Source organism: Triturus cristatus, chromosome 6 (genome assembly GCF_964204655.1).
Source record: "Triturus cristatus chromosome 6, aTriCri1.1, whole genome shotgun sequence".
NCBI lineage: Eukaryota > Metazoa > Chordata > Amphibia > Caudata > Salamandridae > Triturus > Triturus cristatus.
The window spans coordinates 79,863,966-79,878,514 of record NC_140589.1 but is presented as its reverse complement, the minus strand read 5'-3'; the positions used below and the strand labels follow the sequence as shown (position 1 = coordinate 79,878,514).

The 14,549-nt window shown below is 50.1% G+C and overlaps 1 protein-coding gene across 1 annotated transcript; it reads left to right on the top strand.

Moving 5' to 3' along the window:
- Window positions 1–12,256: 12,256 nt before the first annotated feature.
- On the top strand, window positions 12,257–14,167 carry LOC146813791 (uncharacterized). Its single transcript, XM_085609501.1, has one exon. The coding sequence runs from the start codon at window positions 12,257–12,259 to the stop codon at window positions 14,165–14,167; it is 1,911 nt and encodes a 636-aa protein (XP_085465627.1).
- Window positions 14,168–14,549: the final 382 nt, after the last annotated feature.

Below are 14,549 nucleotides of genomic sequence, written 5' to 3'. Positions count from 1 at the left end.
AATAATTAGATGCACCATCTTGAGCAGGTTGGACTACTGCAATGCCCTCCTGTTAGGGGCCCTGGAGTACCTATTAGATAGGCTCCAAAGAGTCCAATCTGCGGCTGCAAAACTAGCCCTGGGGCTTCCGAGGAGATCCCATGGACTATCCGCCTTGGCACAATTGCACTGGCTCCCTCTTAGACAGAGAGTGCAATTTAAGGCCCTCTGTATTGTGTTTAGGGCCCTCCATGGCTCGGGCCCAGTCCCTCTTCAATCTAAATTTACGTGGTACGTCCCTACTAGACTTCTCCGATCTTCGGATGCCAAACTGGTGGTCATTCCCAGTTTCAAGAAGGTCAGATCCGGAGGCAGATCTTTTGAGGTCTCCGCTGCTAGACTCTGGAACACCCTTCCCAATGAGATCAGACACACTGATGAACTTTTGCCTTTTAGAAAAAAGGTAAAAACGTGGCTGTTCCCTGGCTAGCCTTTCGTCCTCTGTGGTCTTCTTTCCTCCTCAGACTCTGTCAGCGCCAGGATGCCTGTAATTGGCGACAGTTCGCGCTCTACAAGATCCTAAATAAATAAATATAAATAAGTCACTGATTTGTTCATGACTTACTTCCATTGTAGAAGCAAGTCTCAATATGCGATCTTTTTCCTAATGCAAGCTCTGGAGAAGTCCATCTGAGATACTTCATATAGTGAGGTCAGCCAGTCTGAATGCTTGGGAGGAGCTGGATCTACCCAGTGCTTACAAATTTGCCTCCTGGCTAGTAGTATTGAATAAAATAAAAGAGATCTGGCTGGGCCTACGATGTTACTATTGAGGCCAAAGATTATCAAGGTCAGGTCCATTTAAATTTGTACTCTCAAGATGCTCTCCAACGTTTTCCGTATTTCTTCCCAGAATAAGACAATGGAGGGACAGTCTTTGAACATGTGTATGTCTGAGGCTTCAACCAACCCACACTTCTTACACATAGCTTGGGACCCATTTAGGAATTTAGATAATCTAAGAGGAGACAGATAAGCTCTGTGCACAGTGAACAGATGATTCCTCTTCACCCAAGCGGGTTTAACTAGGCTAAAAAGGGTTTTAAATGAATCCTGCCACAGAAGATCACACTGTGCATTTGGGATCTGTTCACTCCATATCTCGTTTGCAAGCTTAAATTCGTCATCCACTGCCTCTTCTATAGCCCAATACCAACGTGAAACCTCCTTCTTCCCTGCTGGCCTCTCGACTAACTGTTGCTCAAGACTGTTGCCCCCACCTATAGATTTTCTCTGTCTTAACTGGGCTTGTATCCAGCTTTGTAATTGGACGTATTTAAATCTTGAGAGACCGCTACCCACTCTCTTCCTTAGATCTTCCCATGAGATAAATATTTCTTCACTGACAAGATCGCCCCATACTTTTAGCCTGGCTTCTTTGGGTGGTGTCGCCAACCTGTCCTGGAGGCATTCCGGTGAGCCGGGTGAATCCCACAGTGGCGCTAGTTTTGAAAAATAATTAAGGCCCACTAAGTTTTTTAACCTTGCCCATATTCTGGAAAATGCCTGGAGGACCTTGACTTTAACCTTCTTGAAAAAGTTTTGGGCCCCAAATTTAAACATAAAGCCCTCCTCCGGTATACCAGTCCGTCTTAACATGGCCAGAAACATATCTCCTCCTCCCGTACTAACAGGCATTTTTAATAGCATCCGAGAATGTGAAAGCTAGAACGCACATGCATAATATTGTAGGTCAGGTAGCGCGAGACCTCCCTTCTCTCTTCTACGCCTTTGTTTTTTCCAGGCTATTCTACTTGTTCTATACATCCAAATCAAAGAGTTTACTTCCTGCTGGAATTTATCGATGGTACGTTTATCAAAATGAAGGGGGATTGTATTAAAGAGAAAGATGATCGTGGGTAGTATTGTCATTTTCACCAAATTCACCCTCCCCAAGATGGATAAAGGGAGGTGGACCCATGACGACCTTTGACCCTGCCACCAAGTAGGTCGCTCCCCTCACCGCCGCACAGCCCCCTGTGTGTCCTGCATCTCGCTGCCTCGGCCGCTCGTTTTAGCCGCTAAGGACTGTTCCTCCTCGTTGCTCTCTGCTGTGCCACCTTTTTGCCTTGTGTACCCCTGAGCCCGTTTACTTCCTCATTGTACCCTTTTTATTTCTGTCCCCGCTGCCTGTGCCACCTTTTTGCCTTTTGTACCCCTGAGCCCGTTTATTTCCTTTTGTCCCCTTTCTTTTGTGTCCCGTTGCCTCCGTGTCCCCCGCCGTTCCTTTCCCGCCGATGCGTCCCTGCGGCCCCGCCCATTTGATTCCCATTGGCCGCCCCGCTCCCACCTCCCAGCTGCTCCTCCATCCCTCTCCCCCTAATATGGAGGCCGCGCAGCGGTAGAGAGAGCGACCTTTGACCCTGCCACCAGGTAGGTCGCTGCCCTCACCGCCGCACAGCCCCCTGTGTGTCCTGCATCTCGCCGCCTCTGCCGCTCGTTTTAGCCGCTAAGGACTGTTCCTCCTCGTTGCTCTCTGCCTGTGCCACCTTTTTGCCTTGTGTACCCCTGAGCCCGTTTACTTCCTCATTGTATCCTTTTTATTTCTGTCCCCGCTGCCTGTGCCACCTTTTCGCCTTTTGTACCCCTGAGCCCGTTTATTTCCTTTTGCCCCCTTTTCTTTTGTGTCCCGTTGCCTCCGTGTCCCCCGCCGTTCCTTTCCCGCCGCTGCGTCCCTGCGGCCCCGTCCCCTTGATTCCCATTGGCCGCCCCGCTCCCACCTCCCAGCTGCTCCTCCCTCCCTCCCCCCTCATATGAAGGCTGCGCGGCGCGCCCAAGGCAAGCTCGTCTGCGCCCGTCCGCGCCCGTCCGTGCCTGGACCGTGCCCAGCGCCAGGACCCCTGGCCCCCGTCGATGCCAGCCTACACGACGGACTTACGACGCCGCCACCCTCAACGCACTCAAACCCGGCCGGAACCCCGCCTGCTACCAAGCCACCCCGAAACGCACCCACGGACCCTTCACCTGCCAAGCCTGCAACTTCACCTGCCTGCGGACCTGCACCGCACCTAAAAGGCCAGGCACCAGCAACAACCACCTCAAGTGCATCCTGCTCAACACCCGCTCCGTCCACAGACACGCCGTCGAACTTTGGAACCTGCTCGACACAACAGCACCAGACGTCGCCTTCCTCACGGAAACCTGGATGAACACCTCCTCAGCCCCCGACATCGCCATAGCCATCCCGGACGGATACAAGATCACCCGGAGGGATCGCGTAAACCAGACCGGAGGAGGCATCGCTATCGTCCACAGGAACACCATCCGCATCACGACCAACTCCGACGACACCCTCACCGCCGCCGAGCACCTTCACTTCCAGATACACACCGACCCCAAGACCACCCTCAGAGGCACTCTCATCTACAGACCCCCGGGACCACGCACACAATTTTGCGAAGCCATCGCAGACTTCATCAGCCCGCACGCCCTCACCTCCTCTGACTACATCCTCCTAGGAGACCTCAACTTCCACTTGGAGAACAAAAATGACAGCAACACCAACACCCTGCTGGACAACCTCGCCAACCTCGGACTCAAGCAACTGGTGAACACCCCCACCCACTACGCCGGCCACACGCTTGACCCCGTCTTCTCCTCCAGCAAGCACATCTCCTTTAGCCACTCCACCAGACTTCATTGGACTGATCACAGCTGCGTCCACTTCATCTTCAGAAGAACCATGATCCACCACCACCCGCAACAGGTTCCCCGCAGGAGCTGTAACAAGATCACCACCGACCAGCTCACCACCTCCCTCAGCCAGAACCCTCCCGCCAGCGCAACGGACCCCAACGAAGCAGCCCGCAACTTCACACAGTGGCTCACCAACTGCGCCGACGACCTCGCTCCTCTGAAAAACCCACCCAGCAGACCCGGCAGCAATAAAGCCTCGTGGTTCACCAACAAACTCAAAACATCCAAGAAAAACTGCCGCACCCTCGAAAAAACCTGGCGCCACGACCAGACTACAGAAAACATGACAGCCCTCAAGAACGCCACCCGCATACACCACCAGCTGATCCGCACCACCAAAAGAACAACATTCAAAGAACCACTGGACAACAACACCCACAACAGCAAGGAACTCTTCAGCATCGTCAAAGAGATCTCCAACCCCAGCGCTGGAAACAACGACATCACACCCTCGTAGGACCTCTGCGACTCACTCGCCTCATTCTTCCACCGCAAGATCGCTGACATACACAACAGCTTTGGCACACAGACCACGCACCCAACCACCGAACCAACGCCCCCCACCACCACCCTCTGCAACTGGACCCCGGTCAGCACCGAAGACACCACCCGCACGATGAACACCATCTGCTCCGGATCCCCTACCGACCCCTGCCCCCACCACGTCTTCAACAAGGCCGACTCCATCATCGCACCCCAACTCCGGGACATCATCAACATCTCCTTCACCACCGCCACCTTCCCGGAGAGCTGGAAGCATGCCGAGCTCAGCGCCCTCCTGAAGAAACCGACAGCTGACCCCACCGACCTCAAGAACTTCCGCCCCATCTCGCTCCTCCCTTTTCCTGCCAAAGTAATCGAGAAGACCGTCAACAAACAGCTCGCCGCCTTCCTCGAGACGAACGGATCCCTCGACCCCTCACAGTCCGGTTTCCGAGCCAACCACAGCACCGAGACCGCCCTCATCGCAGCCACCGATGACATCAGATCCCTGCTCGACAACGGGGAAACAGCTGCTCTCATCCTCCTGGACCTCTCTGCAGCGTTCGACATAGTCTGCCACCGCACACTAATACAGCGCCTCAGCCACACCGGAATCCAAGAGAAGGCACTGCAGTGGATCACCTCGTTCCTCGTCGGAAGAACCCAGAGAGTCCGCCTCCCCCCGTTCCGTTCTGCGGCCACCGAAGTCACCTGCGGCGTACCCCAAGGATCCTCGCTCAGCCCCACCCTCTTCAACGTCTGCATGAGCCCCCTCGCGGCCATCGCACGCCAACACAACCTTAACATCATTTCCTACGCCGACGACACCCAGCTGATCCTCTCCCTCACCAACGACCCCGCCAACGCCAGAGCCAACCTACACGAAGGAATGAAAGACGTCGCCGAATGGATGAAGTACAGCCGCCTGAAACTGAACTCAGACAAGACGGAAGTCCTCATCCTGGGATCATCCCCCTCCGCCTGGGACGACTCCTGGTGCCCCCCTGCCCTGGGCACCACCCCCAAGCCAACGGACCACGCACGAAACCTGGGCTTCATCCTGGACTCCTCCCTCTCGATGACCAAACAAGTCAACGCCGTCTCGTCATCTTGCTTCAACACCCTGCGCATGCTCCGAAAAATCTTCCGATGGATCCCCACCGAAACCAGGAAAACAGTCACCCAGGCACTCGTCACCAGCCGACTGGACTACGGGACACCCTCTACGCGGGAACCACTGCCAAACTACAGAAAAGACTCCAGCGCATACAGAACGCCTCCGCACGACTCGTCCTGGACATCCCCCGCCACAACCACATCTCCGCCCACCTGAGAGACCTGCACTGGCTCCCCGTCAGCAAGAGGATCACGTTCAGAATCCTCACCCACGCACACAAGGCTCTCCACGACCTGGGCCCCAAGTACCTCAACAACCGCCTCACTTTCTACACGCCCACCCGCCAGCTGCGATCGACCAGCCTCGCCGTCGCCACCGTCTCACGCATTCGCAGAGCCACCGCCGGAGGAAGATCCTTCTCCTACCTGGCAGCCAAGACATGGAACTCCCTCCCCATCCACCTACGGCTGACCCAGGACCATCTCTCCTTCAGGAAGCAACTCAAGACCTGGCTTTTCGAGCAGTAACGGACCCCCCCCCCCCACCAGGGCCTTGAGACCCTTGCGGGTGAGCAGCGCGCTATATAAATCTATTGATTGATTGATTGATTGATTGACTTCATCTGTATATGACATTCTCTTAGGACTTGCGCTAAGTTGGTTTCTGCTATTTTATTTATGTCTTGAACAATTCTGACCCCCAAGTAACGCATGTTGGAATTAACCTGATGTTGTGTTCCCATAATATTCCAAGTCATAATCTCGGTCTTCCCAGCATTTACCTTGTATCCCGAGACCTGCCCAAATTCCTACGCCAGTCTAATAACTGCCGGGAAGGTAGACCCAGTTCATCCTGTCGAAAGCCTTGGTGGCGTCCAAAGTTAAGGCTGCTAGAGGAAGTGAATAGGTGGAAGCGATATCTACTGCACCAACCAGATCATACGTGAGGTCTGCTAACTGCCTCCCTTTCACAAACCCTTACTGATCTGGGTGAAGGATGTCATTCGCCACCACTGCCAGCCTGTTTGCTAAAATGGAGGTGAAAGTTTTATAATTGGCGTTTAAAAGCGATATGGGTCGATATGATCCACGACTAGATGGATTTTTGCCGGGCTTCAGGATCAAGACTACTGTAGCATCATTCCAAGTTCTAGGCGGAATGATTCCCTCCAGTAAGTAAGTAAGTAAAGTAAATTTGCATAGCGCGGTTGCTGCCCAGAGGCGTCCAAGCGCTAGAGGCCAGAGTGAGTAGCTTGCCAGAGGAAGGAAAAGGAATAACAGGAAGTTAATGAGGGGCATTAAACAAAAAAGTCTTCAGCTGTTTTAGAAAAGAGAAGAGGTTGGAATTGGACCTAAGATAGAAAGGGAGTGAATTCCATATCTTGGCGGCATTGAAGGCGAACGTCCTGCCGCCAGCTCTTACCTTTTTTATTCTGGGGACTGTAGCCATACATGCCTGGCTAGAGCGGAGGTCCCTGCTGGGGTGGTACTGTTTTACTAGGTCCCGGACAATCATCGGTCCTGTGTCCCAAAAGGCCTGGTGAGATATACACATGGCCTTGAAGGTGATTCTTTGTCGCACTGGGAGCCAATGCAGCCTGCTCAGTCCAGGTTTGGCTGACTGTCTGCGCGGCAGCTGGAGCAGTGTACGAGCCGCACAATTCTGGACTATCGGAAGTTTGCCCAAGGTGTATTCCGGGGCCCCGAGATAGAGGACATTATTAAAGTCCAGACGCGACTGAATCAAGCCTTGAATGGCCACCTGCTTTGCCTCCACAGGTAGAAGAGGGAGGACTTTCTTCAACATCCTAAGAAGTCCGAAGCAGGTAGCAGAGAGTTTAGTAGCCTGGGTGTTAAATGAGAGGGTTTTGTCAAGCCAGACCCCAAGGCTCTTAATATTGTCCTTGGGTAAAGGGGGAGTGCCTAAACAAGAGGGCCACAAGGAGCTGAAAAAGGTGGGATTTGTGGGACCCAGGAGCATCAGCTCAGTTTTGTCCCCGTTAAGCTTAAGGGAGGAGGAAGTCATCCATCCCTTTACCTCCTCTAAGCATTTTGTTAGCCCACCTGAAGATGACAGGGCAGCCTCCTGCGCCAGGGAGACCACTAGCTGGGTGTCGTCCGCGTAGGAAATTATTTTAACCCCAAACGGACGGACAATCTCAGCCAGTGGTCTCATGTAGATGTTAAAGAGCGCGGGGCTTAAGGAGGAGCCCTGGGGGACTCCGCACCTCAAAGGTCTGCTCGTGGATACTGTATCTCCATCAAAGACCTGGAAGGATCTGTCACTCAAAAAGGATTTGAGCCATAGCCATGCACCATCAGCTATTCCGACACTCGAGAGGCGGCTCAGCAAGGTGTCATGGCTGACCGTATCGAATGCCGCACTTAGATCAAGGAGGATCACTGCCACTGCTCCCCCTTGATCCAAGATTTTTCTGGATTCCTCAGTGACTGCCAGTAGGGCCGTCTCTGTTCCATGTCTGGGTCTGAAACCCGTCTGGGTGGCGTCTAACAGCTGGTTGTTCTCGAGAAAATTCATCAGATGGAGGTTGATGTATCTCTCGAGAATTTTGCTCACCCATGGGAGTAGAGAAATCGGCCGGTAGTTACTGAAATCAGTAGGGTCAAGATTAGGTATTTTTAGCAGGGCCCGAACCATGGCCCGCTTCCAGGCGGGAGGAACAGTACCAGAGATGATGGAGGCATTCAGGAGGTCCATGATGGTCGGTAGGGTGACCTGGGATGCCAGCATCATGACTTCTGGAGGTGCTGGATCACACGGAGACCCAGATTTTACCTTGCGGGCTATGGAATCCAAAGATTCAGGGTCTAGTGGTGGAAAGTGATTCAATGTGATCAAGGATTGAGATGGAGTATCCCCCAAATTTGTCTGGCCCTGAGCTATGGAAGCCATTGCTGTAGAGGGGAAAGATGAATAGATTTTATTAACTTTCTGGTGGAAAAATTCTGCCAAGTCATTGCAGTGGGCAGTTGTTATGTCCTGATGCATGCTAGAGGAGGGGAGTTTAGTAAGATTTTTCAATATTTGAAAAATTTCCTTAGGCTTGGACTTGGCTTGTGTGATTTTATCAGAGAAGTATACAGATTGGGCAACTTTGACCTCGGTTTTGTAGATTTTAATTGCCTCTCTATATCGGGCTTTTTCCTCCAGGGAGTAGTCTAGACACCACCGTCATTCTATTTTCCTGCATTGGCGTTTCTTTTCCCTAAGCGCCTCTGAAAACCAGGGGGCCGTCTTATGAGAACGTTTCAACGTAATTTTACCCAAGGGGAGAGTGGCTTCAAGGGATTGTGTGATCCAGTCTTCATATTCCTGATTGGCCAAGCATGGGTCCTCATTGTAAGAGGGCTGGTCAGTCGCTAAACTCCTTACCCAGTCATCGACGGGTAGTCGCGCCCAGGATCTGGCATACCTTACAGTGGGTGTAGAGGGGAGTGGCTTGAGTGTGGTCCAGGTAAAAGGAGTAGTATCTTATTGAATAGTTGGGTTAATACTGGGATTATACTCTTCCCCAAAGATCTATATACTTAAACGGGTAACCCGTCAGGTCCGGCAGCTTTACCCCTTTTACATCCCGCCATAGCCTTCCTTACTTCCTCATGCATAATGGCTTGCTCCAGATCTATCCGTTGCTTGGGACTAATAGGTGTTAATGTAGTCCCATCCAACCATTCCCTTACTTTAGGTTATATTCTGCACAGGTCTCTCTGTATATATCTTGGAAATATTCCAAGAAGGCCTCATAAATATCTTCATCGGAAGATAAGGAGACTGCTCCATTTTCCACGGTCATTTCTTTAATATGGTTTCGGAGCTGGTTGCCTTTAGTTTTCCATGCAAGTAAGTCTCCTGCTCCTTCCCCATACTCGAAATGCGCGATCTTACTTGCCTCCCATCTACGCATTATCCTCCTTTGGAGAACGCCCTCCAGCTGCTCCTTTAATTTTTTCAATTTATCTAGATCTTCCTTTGCGCCTATGCCAGTCTGGCTATTCAATTTTACCTCCACTTCCCTCATTTCTGCCTCCAAGGCTGAAGTCACTTCCTTATACTTTTTGTTCCTATGACTCGCTCTATTGGTTATGATGCCCCTCAAAACGGCTTTAAGGGTGTCCCAGACCATAGTAATATCCACTGTCCCTAAATTGTTCTCTAAGAATAGATTAGTTTCATTAGATAGAAAGACAGTGTGAGAAGTTGGCCTGGTATATGATGTTCACTAGTTAAAGTGACCACCTTGTACCATGCCAAGCAACCCTTATGGTGCGGTTGTAAGTCAACCTTTTCGGACCAGCTGCCCTAGTGGTAGCGTAGGCTAAGCAGTCTTTGAGGCTAAACTCGTGAAGCGTGTTAAGCAAGCTGTTTTACCAAATGCAACCCCCTTTTATACCAATGAAAGGACACCACACAGATATATATTCAAAATATATATGTATTTATTTCTCAAAGTAACCCCTAGTCTCTTTATGAGCACAGGAGCACAAATCGTCAAACAAGATTACAGTAGAATACACAGAAGTTGCACTTTATATGGATAGGCCCTGGTGGCCACTCGAACCATATACTAAAATAGTGGTATAAGTACCACAAACAGAAAAGGGAAAAGGCCTAGGGCCTCTAGAATCGCTGGGCCTACAAGGAGCTAACTTCAGTTAGTGACCAGGAGGTCCACGGGTTGCGTGTGCAGAGCAAATAGTCACACGCGTGCTCCCATAGGTTTCAATGGGTGCGTAAAAAGTACAAAGTTACTGCAAAGAGGATCTTCCGGATGACCTAGGAACTCAAGATTGGAAACACAGACACTAGAGATGATTCTCTACACTTGGGCACCGGAGTGCCAGCTTTACCTCACCCACAGGAAGCGGGTGCATAGGCATCGAAGTGCGTCGGGTTTCTTCTATCTGTTCCGTGGGGCCTGTAGATAAAGATGCTGCAGGCGGTCGGTCTGGAAGAGATGCGGTGGATCCAAGAGTGGATCGGAGATGTTGAAGACCTGTAAGCAGAGGGGACAGTGTTCACAGTCACTAGCCAGTGACCAGCGTGGCACCAGGTGGGTACCAGGCGATGTCGGATGCAAACAGGAAGAAAGGTGTAGCTTGTCTCTGCAGCCACGTGGTCCCTGAAGGTCAACGACGTCCAGGAGTCGAGTCACGAGCTGTCCCACGCAGGCTCTCGCTGTCGGCGGTGTCGGCGACTTGATCGAAGCAAACAAGCCTTGGCAAAAGCAATTGTTGTAGGAAAGGGAATAAGCTGATGGTTCTGACCAGCAAGGTCAGAGGGACTGCTCCTTTGGAGGGGAGCAAGGGCCAGTCTGGAGCAACCAGACCAGCGGTGTATTTCGTGAAGTTCGTCGCCAAGATGGCTACTAGCCAGCGGGCCAGCAACCGGTTAGGCGCGTCGAGTGGCAAAATGCAGAAGGGCCCCACGCAGATCGTGGAGATGCTGGAGGGCTCACCTTTGGTGCAGATGCTGCTCGGGTGTTGGGCTTCTCAGATCCCAAAGCACAACTCGGAGGGAGCCTCGGTTGTTGCACTTGTCAGCTTGTCGCAGTCGTTCCAAGATGGCTGGCTCCACGTGTCTCGGTGCCTCCACGGGTCTCTTATTTTCAGGGACTGTGGATCGGGCGGTGAGAAGTCTGGAGGTCCAGGTCTTGTCAGTCTCTGGGCTCGGGCTCCGGCGGGAGGCGGCGGCAAAGCAGACGTTGATTCGCTGGATGGTGCTTGCGTTAGCAAGGTGGTCACTCCCTGACCACAGGGGAGATTGGCTTCAGTCCTCTGTGCGGCAGAGCGTCGAAGTTCCCGTCTTCTTCTTAGTTTCAAGTTGATTCCAGGATGTCTGAAGTCTTAGGACACAGCTCCTACCTTTAAGCGGATTCTAGGGGCCGGACTACCTGCTAGGTCCCTCCCTAAGGGTGGGACCAGGAAGGGGGGTGGTTACACCCCCAATCCTTTGTCCAGCTCGCCCCAGGCCCGGGACTGGTGTGCCCCAGGACCGGTTTGAACTGGCATATGCACCGAGGCTCCTTGTGAGCCTCAGGCATGTCTGGTTCTATTCAAGCCCTACCTGACCAATAACTGCAGAGAGACAAAATAATCTAAACTCCGCAATGGCTCACATATTTGAATTGTGTCCCATTGGGAAACGCCAGCCCACAACCTGAACTCTGAGATACCTGCGAGCAGCAAGGTCACAGCACAAGATTAATGCACAGTATGAAAAAAAAACTACAGACGACAAGCAATGTGGTAGCTAAACAAAAAGAAATGCTATTAGGGAAGCAAATTAAGTCAAATGTGAACATGAGCTTTTGCACACGACTTGCATAACTTACTTATTAATATTCTTGCTCTATGGCCCTATTTTCCCTAGACTGCTTACAAAAGGGCTGGGCATTATACCCTGCAAATTCCCTAAAGAATGTGTTCTTGACAACTCACAAAAAGGCTCCAATATGGGCTGATGTTGAAAATGACCACCCCACAGATCTCTCCAACCATGCCAGCTCAGGAACACAATTATACACAAATTTCATATGGGCAGCCCCTTGCAGTAACCAGCTAAGCGGATGAATCACATGATATACCATATTGTCATTTTTGCATTGTTAACACTATCTGGGTATGTGCACCTCCAGTAGTACCAGTTTAACACCCAAAGCTAGCAGTAAGCAACAGGTGATCAATGCAGGAGACCATGCACCAGACCAAAAACTGGGTTAAGCTCCTCACTGCTGCACAGACGCTTGGGACTAAGTGATGATATGGTTTTTGGCTAACTTTATCGAACCAGGGATGTTGATGGATATTCTATCTCTTCCAATTGCAGATACTTGCCCTACCACACACCAGAGATTGTACAGTCCTCTACCAGGTCCCAAGAAGCTACAAACTAACTTTCAAAATGGGCAAGTGGTCAAAGTACAAGAAAGTGTACAGAAAGGAATGGGAGTCTGACCCCGAACTAAAAAAGTGGATTGCCCCTGTAAAAACAGATGAAGCAAAGGCAAACTGTGAATACTGTCACTTACAGCTGCGGGCCCACTACCATGATTTAAAGCTGCATGCATCCACAGCTAGACATCGTGCACACATGGACACACCTAGCCTAACCATGGCATCTTTTGCACAACCAGTTTGTCAGTTATCAAATGACCAGAAAAGCAGAGAGCTTAGGATTGCTGTGCAAACTGCATGTAGCACATCAATCAACAGCATTGACAGACTGGGAGAAATTTTAAGTGAAGAAGTTCCTCCTTTCCGTATGCACAGGACAAAGTGCACAGCTTTAATACATGGACTTTTAGGCCCCTATTTCAAAGGGGAGCTCCTTCAAGATATGGGCAGTTCACCGTATTCTTTGATCATTGATGAATCCACTGACATTTCTGTAAAGAAACTACTGTGCATCTGCGTAAAATACTTCAGTAAGAAAAGTAGCATAATTGTGAGTAGTTACCTTGGGATGATAGAACTGCAAGAGGCATGTGCACAAGACATTGCAAATGCACTTCTGGAGTTCCTCAAGGACAGCAGGCTTCCAATTGAAAATATGGTAGGGGTAGGTACAGATGGCGCAAGTGTGATGTGTGGCAAAAACCACTCCACATACACTTTGTTGAGAGAAAAGCAGCCTACTTTGCAGCTTGTTCGGTGCATCTGCCACTCGCTCGACATTATTGCTCGAAAAGCAATGCGGAGTTTGCCCAGCAATGTGGAGTTCATGGTGAGAGAAACCTACAACTGGTTTGCACATTCTCCAAAGCGCCAGGCAGTCTACACAGATTTATATCAAACTCTGGATGGAGGAATGCCATTGAAGCTTATTTCGCCATGTGAAACGCGGTGGCTTATCATGGCGGATTGTGTGGAGCGTTTTCTGGAGCAGTATGATGCTCTAAAGCTGCACTTTTGCAACACATCATACGTAGAACATTGCTATGCAGCTAGAATGCTGCAAGAAATGTACAATGACGAGACAAATTATATCTATCTTATTTTCCTCAAACCTATGTTGCTAGAAATTAAGGTAGTGAACAAAGCATTTCAGCTTGAATCTGGTGATGTCCTCCACATATTCCGGGATTTGCAAACTTTATATAGGTCAACTATGAGAAGAATTGTAAAGCCCAGTGTCTTCAGTACCAATAGTGAGAAGCAATTGTGTAATTTGGATCTTCAAAGTAGTGCCATTTATCTTGGGCAGGAGGATGCTGACCTTGGCCTTGACTTCCGTAAAAAGCTCCAAGAAAGCAAACTGCCTGATGCTGCCAAGGACTGCATAGAAAAACGGTGCACAGACTTTGTTAAAGTTCTGGCAGCAGAGTATCAGATGCGCTTGCCAGATTCGCTGAGCCTCCTAAGACATTTGGAGCTTCTGAAGCTCCAAAATGTGCTTTCAGATTCTAAACCTCTGGTTACTGACTTGCCAAAAGAGTCTTTTGCAGACCCAACACACATATTAGAAACGCAGTGGCGAACAGTGACTTCATGTTCATTCAATACCGCTTCAGGCATGGAATCCTTCTGGATTGAAGTATTGAACTATAGAGATGCAGCTGGGAATCATCGGTTTCAGGAGTTGGCCATGGGCGCCATTAAACTTCTGACCCTACCCATATCAAATGCACAAGTGGAACTAGTGTTCTCACAAATGACCCTGTTTAAAAATGAGAACCGTAACCAAATGGGTCTGAAACTGCTATCAAATATACTGAACATAAAATTTGGACTAAAGCGCAATGGTCTTAATTCCTCTTCATTCAAGCGCTCGCCGGAACTGCTAGCAAAGTTCAACAGCAGTAGCTACAATTAATTGTTTTGCTGTCTTAACATGCTGCTATTCTTGGCAGTGTTATCGCTACAATGGTTCGAGGCAATTCTTAACAATTAAAAAATTCATAGGCATGGAAACGCAGAAACAATTGTCTGAGCAAGAAATCCTGAAAAGGCACCCGGCATAGAGACCAAAGTTAATGCAAAAACATATTTTTACTCACACGGCAATTAGAGAACAGCAATCACAAAACAGTTTAAGAATGCTTAAAAGGTGCTCACATAGTTACACAGGGGACAGCACTAAAGACCTAATGTACAGTGTGAACAAAAACAATGGCAGAGGGAGTCAAACTTTAAAAACAAAAGTCCAACAAATAGCACAAATAGAAGATCGCAATCAATGCTTCCTCATAAGTATG